The sequence below is a fragment of the Petromyzon marinus genome, chromosome 60 (assembly GCF_048934315.1).
Source record: "Petromyzon marinus isolate PM22_M1 ecotype Great Lakes invasive population chromosome 60, UKy_Petmar_22M1.pri1.0, whole genome shotgun sequence".
In the NCBI taxonomy this organism is placed as follows: domain Eukaryota; kingdom Metazoa; phylum Chordata; class Hyperoartia; order Petromyzontiformes; family Petromyzontidae; genus Petromyzon; species Petromyzon marinus.
In genome coordinates, this window is record NC_133726.1 from 5,151,112 (window position 1) to 5,169,119 (window position 18,008).

Sequence of the window (18,008 nt, forward strand, 5' to 3'; positions counted from 1 at the left end):
CACTCGTGCGCAAACTGCGCGTCGATCGTAAAAAAATGCCTTCGCTATTAAATGACGCGAATAAACGCATTTGCCCGGACGTTAAGTAAATGGATGGAAGAAAAACGAACCACTCGGCATTTTTTACGATAAAAAAAGAGAACGTCCGACTTGCTGCTGCTGCTGCTGCTACTGCCGAGCGAAATCAAACCTCGATAGCTCAAGGAAGTGGCTCATCACTTGGAAATGTCGAGCGAGCAGCCAAAATAATCCGCTGCGTAGGTCCACGGCGTCTGTATGCCAGTCGGTGGGGCAGAGAGTCTGTGGGGCAGAGAGTCTGTGGTGCAGAGAGTCTCTGGGGCAGGGAGTCTGTGGGGCAGAGAGTCTGTGGGGCAGGGAGTCTGTGGGGCAGAGAGTCTGTGGGTCATAGAGTCTGTGGGGCAGAGAGTCTCTGGGGCAGAGAGTCTGTGGGGCAGAGAGTCTCTGGGGCAGAGAGTCTGTGGGGCAGAGAGTCGGTGGGGCAGAGAGTCTGTGGGGCAGAGAGTCTGTGGGGCAGAGAGTCTGTGGGGCAGAGAGTCTGTGGGGCAGGGAGTCAGTGGGGCAGGGAGTCAGTGGGGCAGAGAGTCTGTGGGGCAGAGAGTCTGTGGGGCAGAGAGTCTGTGGGGCAGGGAGTCTGTGGGGCAGGGAGTCTGTGGGTCAGAGAGTCTGTGGGTCAGAGAGTCTGTGGGGCAGGGAGTCTGTGGGGCAGAGAGTCTGTGGGGCAGAGAGTCTGTGGGGCAGGGAGTCTGTGGGGCAGAGAGTCTGTGGGGCAGGGAGTCTGTGGGGCAGAGAGTCTGTGTGACAGCTAGTCTGTGGGGCAGAGAGTCTGTGGGGCAGAGAGTCTGTGGGGCAGGGAGTCTGTGGGGCAGTGAGTCTGTGGGGCAGAGAGTCTGTGGGGTGGGGCTGGAGGGAGGGGGTTGAGGGGGGGGGGTTAGGGGGGAGGGGTGCCCATGTCATTAATTGCACCACGACTCATGTCGACCACTTGAAGCCACTGATTCACCCATTCACTCACTCACTCACCCGTCCCTGTACGTATTTATTAATTATTATTCATTAAGCGCCCATCAAAGCCCTCCCCAGGTAGTGCAGGGGGGGGGGGGCGATGATTCCGAAGCGAGCCTTGTCCGCTGAGAGACGAGAGACGGGGCGACGGCCAGGGCGAACAAGCCACAGGAATGTGCCACGCCCGGCCCTTACGCGTGCTGCAATCTCTGGCCTCCGCCTAACCGCGCACACTGCGACTGAAGGCGATGAGGGCACAGCCGCCGCGATTACCCGCTCCGAGATCCGACATGGGCTTCCGTTTGCCTCGTACGAATGCAGCATTCGTACGAGGCCACCGCGCTCACTGCACGCGCAAAGTGATCGTGGTTCTGACCCCCGCCGATTACTACGACGGCGCGCCCTGGGCTCTGCTGTCGGGGTCGTTGATTAGCGAGGGCGCTCTGGGGGGTCGCTCTGCCTGTCGGACGCATCGGAGGAAGCCCCCCCCCCCCAGCCAGCCCCCACCGCCCCCACCAGCACCATCAGTAAGACCGTGAAAAAGTTGAACCGCTGTTGAGCGTGACCTGGGCCAACGCGGCGGCGTGTAGCGCAGTCTCAGCGACGAGGCCACTCTACGGGACGTCTGGCAAAAAAAAAAACAACATTACGAATCAACATTTGTCCGGCACGCGTCGTGACGGGCTCCGCGAGATCCGACACCGCGTCTCCGTCCGGTGCTCGCCGAGCCGCATCGCCTTCCGGTTGCCGAACGGAGACTTTGCCACGAAGTCGCGCTCGCCACACACACAATGTGCTCGCCACACGTGCACCACGACGCCTCGCTGGTCTCGTGCGAGGAGCTATGAACCATCGTCATCGCGCAAACTCCGCTCACCCTCGCAGCAGCGGCGGCGGCAGCGGCGGCTTTTGGCTCAGCCATGGAACAAAGACGGTGGTCACCGCATCGTGCCGCGCTTTCAGACGCGCTGCTTCTGCGGTTGTCTGGAACGCTCTTCCCTTCCGGATATTAGGAAGCCACTGGGAACTGTGCACCTTTAAAATCATCATCATCGTCGAGATTAATAATTCATTTCTGTAGAACTGCTTGTTGCTGTGTTTAGTTTGTTGTTGGCCTCCGATTAGCACGGATGGCTACGTACGACGCTAAAGAAGTTCAACTTACACACATCATTGTTTTTGTCCATTGTGCTTGAGTGTGCGTGCGTGCTCGCTAACAGAACTTTGCCCAAAGGTATGTTGAGGCTATACGGGGGGGTGTGGGGAATCTTCGTCTTTGTGTGCGTGCGTGCGCACGTGGCCAACACCGGTGACAATTGTCTGAACCGGTCCTGGGCCTCCCCTAGGTCGACTCGGCCTCAAATGAGTACCTGGCGCGGTGTGTAAACATCGCCACTGGGGAGACAAAGGTGGTCGGGCTACCCACCCACCCCCCTTCCCATCGCGTGCCGTTGCGGCCTCCGCCGTAGGAGCCACTCGTTCACAGCGCTTGCCCCGACCATCCTGTGTAGGGGGAGGTGGCGGAGGCAGAGGAGGAGGCACCTTCCTGTGTAGGGGGACGTGGCGGGGGGGAGAGGAGGAGGCACCTTCGACTCTGTGTTGTGTCCCTGATTTTCGCGCCTCCGATTAGCGCGTCCGGCGTACGTGCGGCGCGAAAGAAGTTCATCGTACGTGCAACGCGCGCGCACATACGTTGAACGGATTGGGAATGGATCACGTTCCTTACCAAAATATTCATGATTTAACATGTAGACAATATGTAACATTATTTTTTTTAAGTTTTCCTTTCCTATACTTTGCACTCCTGTCGTGTTTGTTGTTGTAACGTTCTGACCCCGTGCCCCTACTGGACATCTGTGATAAAAAGAGCTTCATAGCTCATCGGATTTCACCCGCAGTATAAATATTCTGATTCTGGATCGTCATCATCACTCAGATGCGAATCTCTTAACAGCATTTCGTCATTGCCAAACGCAAACTGCTCATCATCATCATCACCTTGTTTTATATTTACATAGACCGCCTTCGCTCAAGGGGCTTAACACCATTGTAAAAAGAATAATATGGTGAGAACATCGAATGATTTAGATGGCAGGGGTGGCACAGAGGTGGAGGAATGAGTTACAGCAGCGATAGAGAGCTCACTGGACGTCCATTTAAAAGGAGCTTTATCGCTCTACTTATATTCTTGGTTATTTCGGTAAAGTCACCACGTAGAAGGGAAACAATAAAATAATAAAAATATAAAACAATAAAATTCTCACGACGTTTCGACTGCAACACAAGCAATCATGATCAGGTGTGAAAACCACAGCAAGAAAATTTGAAAAAAGTGGCGGTTATTTTTTAACGTTAGCACCACGGAGAGCGATTTGACAGTTTGTTCAGATGGACGAGTCCATCTATGTTCGGAAAAGAGGAGGGGGGAGACGAAAAATAATGGCTGCGGTCTGAAAGCCACCGTAAGCGTGAACAATCAATTAAGACCCGAAATGGTTTATCAAATCCTTCCAATGATTGCTAAGCTAGAATCCATCTTCTCGGTTGAAATTGTCTCTGTGTTTGTACACGTGGATAGCCCCATGAACGAATCTCTCACGGTAGCCAGATGGCTTGCAAAGAACCTCTTTTATAGCTCTTCGTATTCCTCCTCCGCCGCGGGAGCGGAGGAAACGTGAACTCGTACAGTGCTGCTGATTACTTGCTGCTGCTGCTGCTGCTGCAACATCCCCAGTAGAGTCCTGTGCCGCCTTCCACGGGAAGTGTGGCCATACAATGCCCGCCTTGCCTCGCCGTCATTAGTGTGGCCCGCACGAGAGAGGCCACGGGTTTCGTAGCGTGGCCAGCCGCGCTACGAAACCCGGCGAGTCGAGGTCGATTCCCGCTCACGGCCACCAACGCCGCTGACGTTTACCTGAACCGGTCCTGGGCCTCTCCTCGGTCGACTCGGCCTCAAATACGTTGCCTGGTGCGGTGTGTAAACATCGCCACTGGGGAGACAAAGGTGGCCGGGAGCGGTGCTGGCCACACACCCACCTCGCGTGCCGTGCCGGCCTTCGTAGGCGCTCGCTAACAGCACTTGCCGCTACAGTCTGTTGAGGCTATACGGGGGGAGGGGGCGGGGAACGATCTTTGTCTTCGTGGAAGGAAACCACAAAGCCCCGGAGAAAATCCACACGCGAGCCCAGCCAGGCCACGGGCAACCTCCTCCAGTTCTTTTTGCGATCGTACGAAAGTTTTGGCACTGCATGCGTCGCCCTGATAAGTAACGTTTGAAAACAAGACGTTTCCGCAATTAGCGGCAGCAACAATATTTTTTTTTGCTTTTCCCCCCCCCCACGGTGGGAAGTTGCGCGAAGAATGGTGACGGAGACTTCAGTTGCGAGACCAAAGGGGGGGGGGCGAGGGGGGGGGGTGGCGGGGGGTAGATTATCGGATTGCCTGCAACAATAATCAATGAGAAAAGGGGTTGTTTTTGGTTTAAGTAGCGTCGATGTGAATGTGCCAATTTTAACAATTGCTGTGGGTTTAAAAACGTCGTCGCTGGTTTCCTCTCCAACACGCAACCCGTGGTGCTGAACTAGTAACTCATTATCAGAGTTGTCTCTTTTTGTTTGCATTTTGACTGCTTGTGTTGTGGTTATTGCAAACATGATCCCTTGTATGAAGGTGTCAGTTTTGGTGCCAGATAAAAGGGTAAAAACCTATTACTATATCTTGCTACTGGCAAAGGAGGTCTCATAGTAGTAACTCATTGGCCTCGTTTTGTTCACCTGACAAGCCCTAACCGACTGTCTGCGGCGGGTGGGACCGGGTTTGACGGCACATTTATATCCACGCGGTTTAACCCAAAGAAACCTCTCGTGGGTAATATTGGTCGTGGAAACCGACTACTTAGATGAAAAATAGTCTCGACGCATTCATCAATAACAATAACGTGTGTGGCCTTAAATATATAATAGGCGACGTTTCGGGCAAATGGGCCTTCTTCATGGCACATATTTGAATGCGCCGCGGTGACGAGATGTGAACTACCTCGCCCGGTATGCAGGAGGTCGTGAGTTCGATCCACAACCCTGACGCCTGCTGCTGTATATTCGGAGTTTGCACGTTTCTCTCTCTTTCCCCGTGGTCGCATGGATTTTTCTCCAGGCCTTTAGGTCTTTCCCTGCCACATTTAGAATAAACGTCACGCGTGCGTAGAGTATTTGGCTGCTATAAGTTTCCACGTGATAAGCCCACTTCGTGCGAGCTATCACTTGCGGTGGCCAGGTCGCCGGTGAAAAAAAGAGCTACATCAACTCGGTGGGGCCTTACACCCGGTGAAATAAAAAAAAAAACATCTTCCGGGGCTTTAGTTTAACATGACCAGATGCATTCGAGGAAGCCACTGGGAGCTGCAGAGTTCCAAACGGAGCGAAGAAACGTGTACGGAGATCGCCCAGCCCTCGCGCATTGCACACACACCGTGAGCGGTTCCTGAAACTATTCCGTCGCTGTCCCCTTTAGCCCGCGACCGACCAACAGCAGACTGACGGGGCAGCGGCGAGGCAGAGGTGGGCAAGTTCTCGACCGGTTTCGTCCGCGCTGGGGCTCATCAGTGGACGCGGAGTCTTCCCCCCAATGCGCTCCCTTCTTGCAATGCCCCCTCCGGTGGCAATCTGAGGCTAAAGGTAAACAGCTGTTGGTGTTTACGTGGCCATTCACGCGCCGGCTTTTCACGAGCCGCAGTCTAAAGTCTCGCGGCAGTTAAACGACAACGATCCCATCCCGATGGTGTTTTTTTTTGGTGGCTTGCTGTGCGTGTGTGTGTCTCTGTGTGTGCAGCGGTCAGCGCTTTGCTGCGCTATGAACCCGGCGACCCGGGTTCGATTCCCGCTCACGGCCAACACCCAGTGACGATTTTCTGAACCGGTCATGGGCCTCCCCTAGGTAGACTCAGCCTCCAATGAGTCTACCTAGGGGCCTCCCCAAGGTAGACTCAGCCTCCATCTCCTAGCCACCGTGATGATGATGAGAGAGAGACACGCAGACTCCAAATACACAGCAGGCAGGCATCAGGGTCGGGATCGAACCCACGACCTCCTGCGTACCAGGCGAGGTAGTTAACATCTCGCCATCTCATTCATGACTTTGCCACGGCAGCTGAGGCTAGGGAAGAAAATGTGCTTGAAGAAATGAATGTAGCGCGAGTGCACGGTCGTGACGCGGGTTACCTTGAGTCGACTAAGATGAGTGAATTTTGCGTTGGCAATTAACAAACATGGCTTCGGTGACTTGGCATCGAAACACGTCTGCAATGCTGCAATGTAAAACTTCCACATTCTTAGGCCCTTCCCTCCGTTTAGCCTCGGGCCACTCGTAACCTCAACGCGGGCCTGGGTGCAACGGTTGCGGTACCCACTGGTGTGGCTTGCAGCCACGGCTTAGAGACCGCGTGCTGTGACGCCCGTCGTCGCCTCTCGTGGTGAGCCTTTCCGTGCGAGCTCCCTATCCCGGGCTCGAACCCCGGGTGGCCGCCGACGTGTCCCGGGGTGGTTCGGACGAACCCGCTGCGATTCGGGTGGCGTCTGAGCAACAGCGGTGATGCAAATTGACAAAGCGCGCCTTACGCGCTCGTTGTCGGTGGTGCTACGGCCTGGAAATGTGCAAATAGTTGAGCATAAACCACGCAGGGGAAGAAGACGTTTGAAAATAACTGAAGAGAGAGAGAGAGAGAGACATTTCCAACGGATACGTTTTTCAAGTCGAGATTTGAAGATTTGCGAGTGTGCCGGAAGTCCCCTGACCTCGAAAGGGCCAAATGGGCTCCAGAGTTCAGGGTGCCGCAGATGCAAAGTCGCCGTCACCTCATCACCCCCCCCCCCTCCTCCTCCCCCGAGCAGCGTAGAGCCGAGAGACCGTGGGGGACCGTGAGCAGCGCTCAATCTGAGGATCCTCGTGGTCCATCAAGACCACGAGGAGGTCATGGACGGAGGGAGGAGCAAGTCCTTTTAAGAGCTAATTATAGCTCGGTGGACTTTACCTGGTAAAAGAAATTAAATAGTGGGGTAGTAGAAGTCGTGGTGGTGGTGGTGATGATGGTGAAACAGCTGGTGGGGTGTACAATATCGTTGTTATTGGCAGCAGCACTGCCCGTGTATAAACTATGGGGGGCTGCTCCCCCAGTTGGACACAGCAAGAACGAGAGGGTGCCTACGACAATGTCGAGGCATCGTGGCCCCGTGTTAAATACAATTTTTTTTAATTCCACCTCGCAGAAAGCTATTAAATCTAAACTATAAACTTTTTTTTTATGCCAGGTAAGACCCCACTGAGCTATTAGCCTCTTTTTCAGAAGCCACCCTTGCTGTTAGAAATGAGAGCTCAAGGAAGTGGCTCATCAGCATGATCATCGTGTGACAAGGCACCGCGACAGCCAAAGACTCTGAACGCGTGGTGACGTTGATTCTAAATGTGGAGGGGAAAAACCGGACGACCCGGAGAAAAATCCACGCGACCACGGGGAGAGAAGAGAGAGAGAGAGAGACACGCAAACTCCAAATTATACAGCGGCAGGCGTCAGAGTCGGGATCGAACTCATGACCTTCTGCATTGCAGGCGAGGTAATTAACATCTCACCACGGAGAGAGAGAGAGAGACACGCAAACTCCAAATACAGCAGCAGGCGTCAGGGTTGGGATCGAACCCACGACCTTCCTGCATACCAGGCGAGGTAGTAAACGTCTCCTAGCCGCCGTAACGCAGCCACGCCTCGGGACCCCACGGCCCCATCCTTGCCCGTGGCAATTCATCGGAACCGGTCTTAGAAAGAACAAAAACCGGCCGAACCTGACGGCGCCGGCTCCGTCATGGAACCGTTGACGACGGGGCCCCGGTGACGGCCCCGGGGAATGTTGACAGCGTCTGTGGGTGACGCTGGGCTGTAAATCTCGCGAGCGGAGGAGCGAGTCGTGAGTTTCACCGGTGTCCAGCACTTATTGCATTACCGTGGGGCAATGCAACCTTTAACCCCCCCCCTCCCCCCTCCTCCCTCCCACATCGTGGCACCGCCTCCCGCCTTTAGCGGTGCCCTCTCGAAGTCACCGCTGTGAGACGGTGGTCGGCCAACAAACCCTCGATCGGCCTTCGCGAGTGGGACCGTTGGAAAGACGCATTGAGACCCGCAGAGATACGCAGAGACCCACGGAGATATGTAGAGACACGTAGAGACCTGCGGTGATACGTAGAGACACGTAGAGACCCACGGAGATACGTAGAGACCCACGGAGATACGTAGAGACCCACTGAGATACGTAGAGACCCACGGAGATACATAGAGACCCACGGAGATACCTAGAGACCCACAGAGATACGCAGAGACCCACAGAGATACGCAGAGACCCACAGAGATACGTAGAGACCCACAGAGATGCATAGAGACCCACAGAGATACAGAGAGACCCACAGAGATACATAGAGACCCACAGAGATACATAGAGACCCACAGAGATACATAGAGACCCAAAGAGATGCATAGAGACCCACAGAGATACATAAAGACCCACAGAGATACGTAGAGACCCACAGATATACGTAGAGACCCACAGAGATACGTAGAGACGCACAGAGATACATAGAGACCCACAGAGATACATAGAGACCCACAGAGATACGTAGAGACCCACAGAGATACGTAGAGACCCACAGAGATACGTAGAGACCCACAAAGATACATAGAGACCCACAGAGATACGTAGAGACCCACAGAGATACATAGAGACCCACAGAGATACATAGAGACCCACAGAGATACGTAGAGACCCACAAAGATACATAGAGACCCACAGAGATACGTAGAGACCCACAAAGATACATAGAGACCCACAGAGATACGTAGAGACCCACAGAGATACGTAGAGACCCCCAGAGATACGTAGAGACCCACAGAGATACGTAGAGACCCACAGAGATACGTAGAGACCCCCAAAGATACGTAGAGACCTACAGAGATACACAGAGAACCGGAGAGATGCATTAAAGACAAGCCAGAGTCGCGTGCGTGTCACAATTGCAACCAAATATCCCACGGCAGGGGCCACAGGTTTTATTGACCCTGGAGGGATGATCACGATGATGATGACGATGATGGCGATGGTGACACTGATGGTGAAGATGAAACTCATTGATGATGTTGAAACTGAAGTTATGATTATGATGAGACTCTAAATAATGCTGATGATGATATTGATGGTGATGCTGACTCATGATTATGATGATAATACTGATTTTAATTAAACTGATGATGTTGCTGCTGCTTTGGTTGATGATATTAATGATACTGATGATATTGATACTGAAGGTAATGATATTGATACTGAAGATGATACTGAAGATGATACTGATGATGATATTGATGGTGCCGACTCTTTATGGTGGTTGTGATGATGATGATGATGAGAATGACCACTCGTGATACTGGCCGGAGCGAAACGTCGGCCATCGTACAGCGCTTAGCGAACAACACAGCAAGGGGTGGGGATGGGGGGGGGGGGTGAGAGAGAGACCCCGAAAAAGCCCGAGGCGGACCCTATGCAACAGATGAGTCGGTACGTCCTCGCGGTGAGTTGACGATTTAACATTCCGTCTCTCTCTCTCTCCGTCTCTCTCTCTTTACGTCTCTGTCTCTCTCTCTGCTTCTCTCTCTGCCTCTCTCTCTCTCCGTCTCTCTCTCTCTCTACGTCTCTGTCTCTCTCTCTGCTTCTCTCTCTGCCTCTCTCTCTGCCTCTCTCTCCATCTCTCTCTCTCTACGTCTCTGTCTCTCTCTCTGCCTCTCTCTCTCTCTCCGTCTGTCTCTCTCCGTGTCTCGTTGCAGAGCCTTCGCCTGGAGGGACCGGCCCAAGTGAATGATGAAAACGATGAAAATGTCACATCGCACTCTTGAGCGGCAGATAAATCTGTCGAGCGGCGGCCGCGCTTTGAATCAATAAGACGACGACGAGGCAGACGACGAGTCGAACGTCGGCGGTGGTGGCGGTGTTATTAAAGGCAAGAAGTGCTGGTTTAAGAACCCTTAGTCGGCAGATGATAGTTGAACCGAGCAGGCTGCTCGACACAAGCGGACGGCCCCTGTGGGTGACTCTCCTGGCCCTCGTTGGGTGAAGTCCTCTGGGGTTTGGCAATGGTGCACAGCAAGTAGGACAGACACCTTCGGCCCGGGTTTTGATACTTGGTGGTGGGGTGAGTGGGGGCGTGGGGGGGATTGAGAGAGAGGAGACAGAGACGGACAGAGACGAGACAGACAGACGAGACAAACAGCGAGAGAGGAGAGACACATAGAGACAGAGAGAAGAGACACGGAGAGAGAGGAGACAGAGAGACGAGGAGGTGGGAGACTGTGCGTTGTCTCGTGGAGAGCAGTGTGGTGCCGTTCGTTGGGAGGCTCAGCGGTAGGTGGGGGAGTGAGGAAGGAAAGGAAGGGAAGGAGGAGGAGGAGGAAGAGGAGGAGGATGGAGCTGGAGCTGGGATTCTTGTCGGAGGCTGAGCGCAAGGCCATCCTCGAGGTGCTCAAGAGGGATGAGGAGTTGCGGCAGATGGACGACACGAGGCTCAAGTGAGTGAATGAGTGGGTGGGTGAGTTGGTGGGTGAGTGAGTGAGTGAGTGGATGAGTGAGTGAGTGGGTGAGTTGGTGAGTGAGTGAGTGGGTGGGTGAATGAGTGAGTGGATGAGTGAGTGAGTGAGTGGGTGAGTGGGTGAGTAACTGAATGAGTGAGTGAGTGAATGGATGAGTGAGTGAGTGAGTAACTGAGTGAGTGGATGAGTGAGTGAGTGGTTGAGTGAGTAAGTGAATGGAGCGGATGAATGAGTGGGTGAGTGAGTGAGTGAGTAGGTGGGTGGGCGGGTAAGTGAGTGAGTGAGTGGCTTGCACACACACAAGGACAAAGGTCCCCCGTGTAGCCTTCGCAGGCTGTCGGGGGCAAGAGCCGCGCCGTTGTTGTGCCGGACTTTGTCAGCGGCCGGGGCTTCTGTCTCCAGGCCAAAGTTGCCGACCGACTGCGGACCAAAACGGCTCGAGGCAACTGTCACTATTCCGGCTCACCGCCTGACGAAGCCGCTCGTTGTAGTTGCTGCTGCTGCTTCTGGCTGCGGTTGTGATCACCGGCGATACGTCGCCAGCTACTCGAATTGTGAATGCTGTTGTGGGCTTACTCTCCAACACACCAACCGGTCGCTGCTGGAGTAGCAACTAAAGGTTTTGTTTACGTGACAAACCTTACCGATCGGCCGTGTCGGGTGGTGGGTGGGGTTGACGACACAATGATATTTACGGCATCCAACCTAAAAAAAAATCCTTTATTATGGATAATAGCGGTCGCGAAAGCGTACCGCGTGTTAAACCGAACGAATACATCGTCATAATTCACGCTCATTACACACCAAGTGCTCGCCACAAATGCACCACGATACCTCGCTGATCTCGTCAATCATCACGCAAACTCCGATCATCCTCGCAGCAGCAGCAGCAGCGGCAATTTTGGCTCAGCCATGGAACAAAGGTGTTGGTCACCGCATCGTCATCGCGCGGCGCTTTCAGACGCTATTCTGCGGTCCGTCTGGAACGCTCTTCAGATATCAGCAAGCCACTGGGGAGCTGTGATGCACTTTTAAATCGCCATCTAGATTGACAAACACATTTCTTCAGAACTGCTGCTTGTTGTTGTTGTCGTGTTTAGTTTGTTGTCCTTTCCCCCACGCGCCTCCGATCGGCACGGGTTCGGCTACGTACGGTGCGAAAGAAGTTCAACATACACACGTACATACTGGCACCTCTGATTAGCACGGTTCGGCTACGTACGGTGCGAAAGAGATACGTAGAGACCAATAGAGATACGTAGAGACCCACAGAGATATGCAGAGACCCACAGAGATGTGTAGAGACCCACAGAGATACGTAGAGACCCACAGAGATACATAGAGATACGTAGAGACCTACAGAGAACCGGAGAGACCCACAGAGATACGTAGAGACCTACAGAGATACGTAGAGACCCACAGAGATATGTAGAGATACGTAGAGACCTACAGAGAACCGGAGAGACCCACAGAGATACGTAGAGATACGTAGAGACCAACAGATACGTAGAGACCCACAGAGATACGTAGAGACCCACAGAGATACGTAGAGACCCACAGAGATATGTAGAGATACGTAGAGACCTACAGAGAACAGGAGAGACCCACAGAGATACGTAGAGATACGTAGAGACCAACAGATACGTAGAGACCCACAGAGATACGTAGAGACCCACAGAGATACATAGAGATACGTAGAGACCTACAGAGAACCGGAGAGATGCATTAAAGACAAGCCATAGTCGCGTGCGTGTCACCATGCAACCAAATCTATTCCCATGGCAGGGGCCAGAGGTCGGCTACGTGCGGTGCGAAAGAAGTTCAACACACACACACACACGTGATCGCACGGTTGGCTACGTACTTACGTTGGCAGTGACACGGTACCCAAGAGGACGTCGTAAAACCAAAGCTGCAGGGGTTGTTGGACCGCGTCTCGCGCGGCCGGTCAAGGGAGCGACACGAAAATCCGGTCGGACCTCGTTGACGACATTCCACGCGTGGCGTGACGCTCGCCCCCGGTATTTGACAGCTCGGTGACATGGCGACATTGATAGTAGTATTACTTTTTATATATATTATATATATAGAAAAGGTAAAGGCGCAGGCCCGCAACTGCTTGCTCGCACCACTTTAAAAGATAGCTTGAGAGAGAGAGGGGGGCAGGGCGGGGGGGGGTGGTACACTGGCCTACGTACGGCACGGCAAACCTTCGCCAACGTAATTTAGGGACCGTCTGGGGAGACGTCAACAGCTGCCGATTGCGACAGCTGTCGTTCGCGCGCCAATCGGCGGTGACGTCGCCACGGCGCCCGTGCCGGGCCAGGTGCACGTCAAGGCCGGTCACGTGAAGTGTCGGAACGCCCGCTGGCAGGATGAGGGCACGGGGCGGCTGAGACGACTGGCATGGCTGGCCGCGCGGCAGCGGGGATCTCGCGGCCGGCCCCGAATGTTCGAGGCGCCGCAGCGGTGGGGGGGGGGGGGGGGGGGGGGGGGGGGGGGCGGGGCTGGGGTGGGCACGCGGTCGGCGAACTCGGCACGTCGATAAGTTTGACGCGAAACCGCGGCGGCCGCCGAGAGGGAAGGGTTTTTGCCGTGACATCGGCCCAATCCGTTCACGAGCCGCCGGTGGTGAAAGTGCTCGCGTGTCTGCGTGTCTGTGTGTGTGTGTGTGGACGTCGAACCTCTGCCGCGCCGTACGTAGCCAACCGCGCTAATCGAGAGGTGCCGGGGAGGGACGACAAACTAAGCACGAAAAAGCAGTCAGAAAGAAACGAGTTTGTCAACCTAGATGACGATGATTTTAAAGGTGCACAGCTCCACAGCGGCTTGCTGATATCCGCAAGGGAAGAGCGTTCCAGACGGCCGCAGCAGCAGCGCGTCTGAAAGCGCCGCGCGATGCGGTGACCGCCGCCGCCGGTTCCGTTCCATGGCTGAGCCAAAAGCCGCCGCTGCCGCCGCCGCCGCTGCTGCGAGGGTGAGCGGAGTTTGCGCGATGACGATGGTTCATAGCTCCTTGCACGGGACCAGCGAGGCGTCGTGGTGCACGTGTGGCGAGCACATTGTGTGTGTGGCGAGCTCGTGGCAACGTCCCCGTTCGGCAACCGGCAAGGCGATTCGGCTCGGCGAGCTCCGGGCGGACACGCGGTGTCGGATCTCGCGGTGCCCGTCGGGTCATTTTCTACACCCGCGCCGCAGCTTGTTAAAGAAACACATTTTTTCCAGACGTCCCGTAGAGTAGCCGAGTTGCAGTGACGTAGCCTCGGCGCCGGCGCTACGACACCCCAGCAACCGTGTCGGCCACGCCGCGCCGACAACGGCGGTTCACTCTGCTGGGTCTCACTTGGGGGGGCTTCCTCAGACGCGTCCAATGGCAGAGCGCCCCCCCCCCCCCCGAACGCTCCCCCAGAGCCCCCCAAAGCGTCCCCCCCCAGAGCGGCCCCCCCAACCCCAGAGCGGCCCCCCAGATCCCCCCCCCCCCCAGAACCCGTCCTCCGCCAAAGCGCTCATTCCTCAGCGGACGAACGACGTCGGTCACAACGGAGGCCCCCCTCCTCGCCGGTAACCCACCACGGGGGCCCCCCTGCCCCCCCGCCCTCCTCGCCGGTAACCCGCCACGGGCCCCCCCCCCCTCCGCGTCTCCCCCTGCCAGGCGGCTGCAGAAGGAGCTGAGGCAGTTGAAGCGCAGGGGAGTCAAGAAGTCGGCCAGGGGGCGGACGTGCGCCCGCTGCCAGAGAGGCCTGGGCCTGCTGATGAACAGCGGCGACCCGTGCACCGGCTGCCGCCACGTCGTGTGCAACGACTGCCGAGTCAAGTCGGACGGCAAGGCCTGGAAGTGCACCGTGTGCCACAAGGAGGCGTGAGTGGGAAGGGGGGAAGGGGGGTTGTGGGTCGCTTGTCACTCCGCCCGTGTGCGTGCGTGTGTGTCTGTGCGTGTGTGTGTGCGTGTGTGTGCGTGCGTGCCTGCGTGTGTGTGTGTCTGTGTGTGCGCGTGCGTGTCTGTGTGTGTCTGTGCGTGCGTGTGTGCGTGCGTGTCTGTGTGTCTGTGCGTGCGTGTGTGCATGGGTGTCTGTGTGTGTCTGTGCGTGCGTGTATGTGCGTGCGTGCGTGTGCGTGCGTGCGTGTTTTAGCGTGCGTGTCTGTGTGTGTGTGTGGGGAGCGGTGGTGTAGCGGTTAGCGCTGCACTATGAACCCGGCCACCCGGGTTCGATTCCCGCTCACGGCCAACACTAGTGACGATTATCTGAACCTGTCCTAGGCCTCCCCAAGGTCGACTCAGCCTCAAATGAGTACCTGGTGCGGTGTGTAAACATCGCCACTAGGGAGACAAAGGCGGCCGAGCGTGGTGCTGGCCACCCACCCCCTTTGTGTACCGTTCCGGCCTTCGTAGGTGCTCGCTAGCAGCACTTGCCCCTACAGTCTGTTGAGGCTACACGGGGAATCTTTGTCTTTTTGTTTCTGTGGGGGTGCCACGGTGGCTAGGAGATGTCAACTACCTCGCCTGGTTTACAGGAGGGAGAAAACCATCGCAGGGGTACAGACATCACGGTGACTCTTAGGATGACTGAGTGAGATAGATGAGATGATGATGGTGGTGGTGATGATGATGGCGATGATGATGGTAGAGGTGATGATGGTAGAGGTGATGATGGTAGAGGTGATGATGGTAGAGGTGATGATGATGATGGTGGTGGTGGCAGCCAACAGAGGGAAAGCGTGAGGCCAAGAGGACGTCCATCACACAGATGGAGCCATTCGATGTTAACTCCCTCGCCTGGTACACACGAGGTCGTGGGCTCAATCCCCGACTCTGACGCCCGCTGCTGTATATTTGGAGTTTGCGTGTCGCCTCCCTCTCTCTCTGCCCCCTTGGTCGCGTGGATTTCTTTCTCCCCCGGGGTTCCTCCGCCTTGTCCACCCCCCCCACTCCACCCGCCCCGTTCCACATTTAGAACGATCGTCGCAAGTTTTAAAGAGCATTCGGCGACCGCTGTAAATTTCCACGCGACGACGATGATTACGACGGGGAAGAGGAGGAGGAGGAGGAGGAGAAGCCGCTCTGTCGAGCTGTCTGTCATTTGCGCATAGCCGTGTTGCTTCTCGATAGAAAAAAAAAAAATACCTGCGTGGTGGCTCAGCGATGGGCGCAGCTGTGTGAATCACGAAATAAAATAGAGTACCTGGTCAAAAAAAATATAAATGCATTTTTATTCGTTGAATCGAAAGGGATAACGTTGCTGTTGCTTGCGCGGGATTTCGCCGCCTCCAGGCTGTACAAGGTGGAGACCGGGGAGTGGTTTCTGGAGGAGAAGGCCAAGCGATTCGGTGGCAAGGTGGAACCCGCAACCGACATCATCCGAGTGTCCATGAAGAGGCGGCCAGGTGTGTTGAGGCTCACCGTCCACAACGTCGTAGCGACGGGGAGTGTGTGTGTGTGTGTCGAGTGTGTGTGTGTCGAGTGTGTGTGTGTGTCGAGTGTGTGTGTGTGTCGAGTGTGTGTGTGTGTCGAGTGTGTGTGTGTCGAGTGAGTGTGTGTCGAGTGTGAGTATCAATTGTGTGTGTGTGTCGAGTGTGTGTGTGTGTGTCGAGTGTGTGTGTGTGTCGAGTGTGTGTGTGTCGAGTGTGTGTGTGTGTCGAGTGTGTGTGTGTGTGTGTCGAGTGTGTGCGTGTGGCATGTGTGTGTGTGTGTCGAGTGTGTGCGTGTGTCATGTGTGTATGTGTCGAGTATGAGTATTCATTGTGTGTGTGTCGAGTGTGTGTCGAGTGTGTGCGTGTGTCATGTGTGTGTGCAAGTGTGTGTGTCGTGTGTGTGTGTATCGAGTGTGTGTGTGTCGAGTGAGTGTGTGTGTGTGTCGAGTGTGTGTATCAATTGTGTGTGTCGTGTGTGTGTGTATCGAGTGTGTGTCTATCGAGTGTGTGTTTGTCGAGTGAGTGTGTGTCGAGTGTGTGTGTGGGTCTGTCGAGTGTATGTATCAATTGTGTGTGTGTCAAGTGTGTGTCGAGTGTGTGTCGAGTGTGTGTTGTGTGTGTGTGTGTCGAGTGTGTGCGTGTGTCATGTGTGTGTGCAAGTATGTGTGTCGTGTGTGTGTATCTAGTGTGTGTGTGTGTCGAGTGAGTGTATGTCGAGTGAGTGAGTGTGTGTCGAAGCTGCAGTAGAGGTTAGTGTCGTGCGTTTTCTTGGATTGGGAAAGGTTATTGTTGTTCTAGTTGTTGTTATAGTTGGGCAATAGACAATGGTGGCGATGTTGGGAGGAGGGAGGGAGTTCCAAAGTTGAGCGGCACTAGAGAAGGAGCAGGAAGAGAAGTGAGGTTGCCTGCGGTGTGGTGAGTGGGTGAGTGAATAGGTGAGTGGGTGGGTGAGTGATTGAGTGGATGAGCGGGAGGGTGAATAGGTGAGTGGGTGGGTGGGTGTGTGAATGAGTAATTGATTGAGTGGGTGAGTGGGTGGTTAAGTGTGTGGGTGAGTGAGAGTGGGTGGGTGAGTAGGTGAGTGGGTCTGTGGGTGAGTGAGTAGGTGAGTGGGTGTGAGTGTGGGTGAGTGAGTGAGTGTGTGGATGTGTGAGTAAGTGAGTGTGTGTGTGGGTGAGTGAGTGTGTGGGTGAGTGAGTAAGTAAGTGAGTGGGTGTGTGGTTTAGTGGGTGTGTGGGTGAGTGGGGAGTGGTAGTGTACTGGTTAGCGCTACGCTGCGCTACGAACCCGGCGACCCGAGTTCGATTCCCGCTCACGGCCAACACCAGTGACGATTATCTGAAGCGGTCCCTGGTCCTCCCCTAGGTCGACTCAACCTCAAATGAATACCTGGTGCAGTGTGTAAACATTGCCACTGGGGAGACAAAGGCGGCCGGGCGTGGTGTTGGCCACCCACCCCCTCGTGTGCCGTGTTGGCCTTGGTGGTCGCTAACAGCACTTGGCCCACCAGTCTGTTAAGGCTACACGGGGGATCGTTGATCGTTGTGTGGGTAAGTGAGTGAGTGGGTGTGTTTGTGTGGGAGTGGGTGTGTTGTTGTTACCTGCAGTGTGGTGATGGTGGTGGACACAGTGTGGACGAGAAGACATTAATTGTCTGCTATACAGTGAGGGAAAAAAGTATTTGATCCCCTGCTGATGTTTTACGTTTGCCCACTGACAAAGAAATGATCAGTCTATAATGTTAATCGTAGGTTTATTTGAACAGTGAGAGACAGATTAACAACAACAAAATCCAGAAAAACGCATGTCAAAAATGTTATAAATTGATTTGCATTTTAATGAGGGAAATAAGTATTTGACCCCTCTGCAAAACATGACTTAGTACTTGATGGCAAAACCCTTGTTGGCAATCACAGAGATCAGACGTTTCTTGTAGTTGGCCACCAGGTTTGCACACATCTCA

The 18,008-nt window shown here is 54.8% G+C and overlaps 1 protein-coding gene across 4 annotated transcripts in view; it reads left to right on the forward strand.

The window, feature by feature from the left end:
* LOC116955546 (synaptotagmin-like protein 4) overlaps positions 1 to 18,008 on the forward strand; it is a 64,574-nt gene that overhangs the window by 21,012 nt on the left and 25,554 nt on the right. For all 4 annotated transcript variants that reach the window (XM_076053285.1, XM_076053286.1, XM_076053288.1 and 1 more), the window contains exons 2-5: positions 5,533 to 5,696; positions 9,878 to 10,615; positions 14,289 to 14,495; positions 15,906 to 16,018. In XM_076053285.1, coding sequence (XP_075909400.1) covers positions 10,512 to 10,615; positions 14,289 to 14,495; positions 15,906 to 16,018 — 424 coding nt within the window. In that variant the 5' untranslated portion in view covers positions 5,533 to 5,696; positions 9,878 to 10,511. The remainder of the gene's footprint in view (positions 1 to 5,532; positions 5,697 to 9,877; positions 10,616 to 14,288; positions 14,496 to 15,905; positions 16,019 to 18,008) is intronic.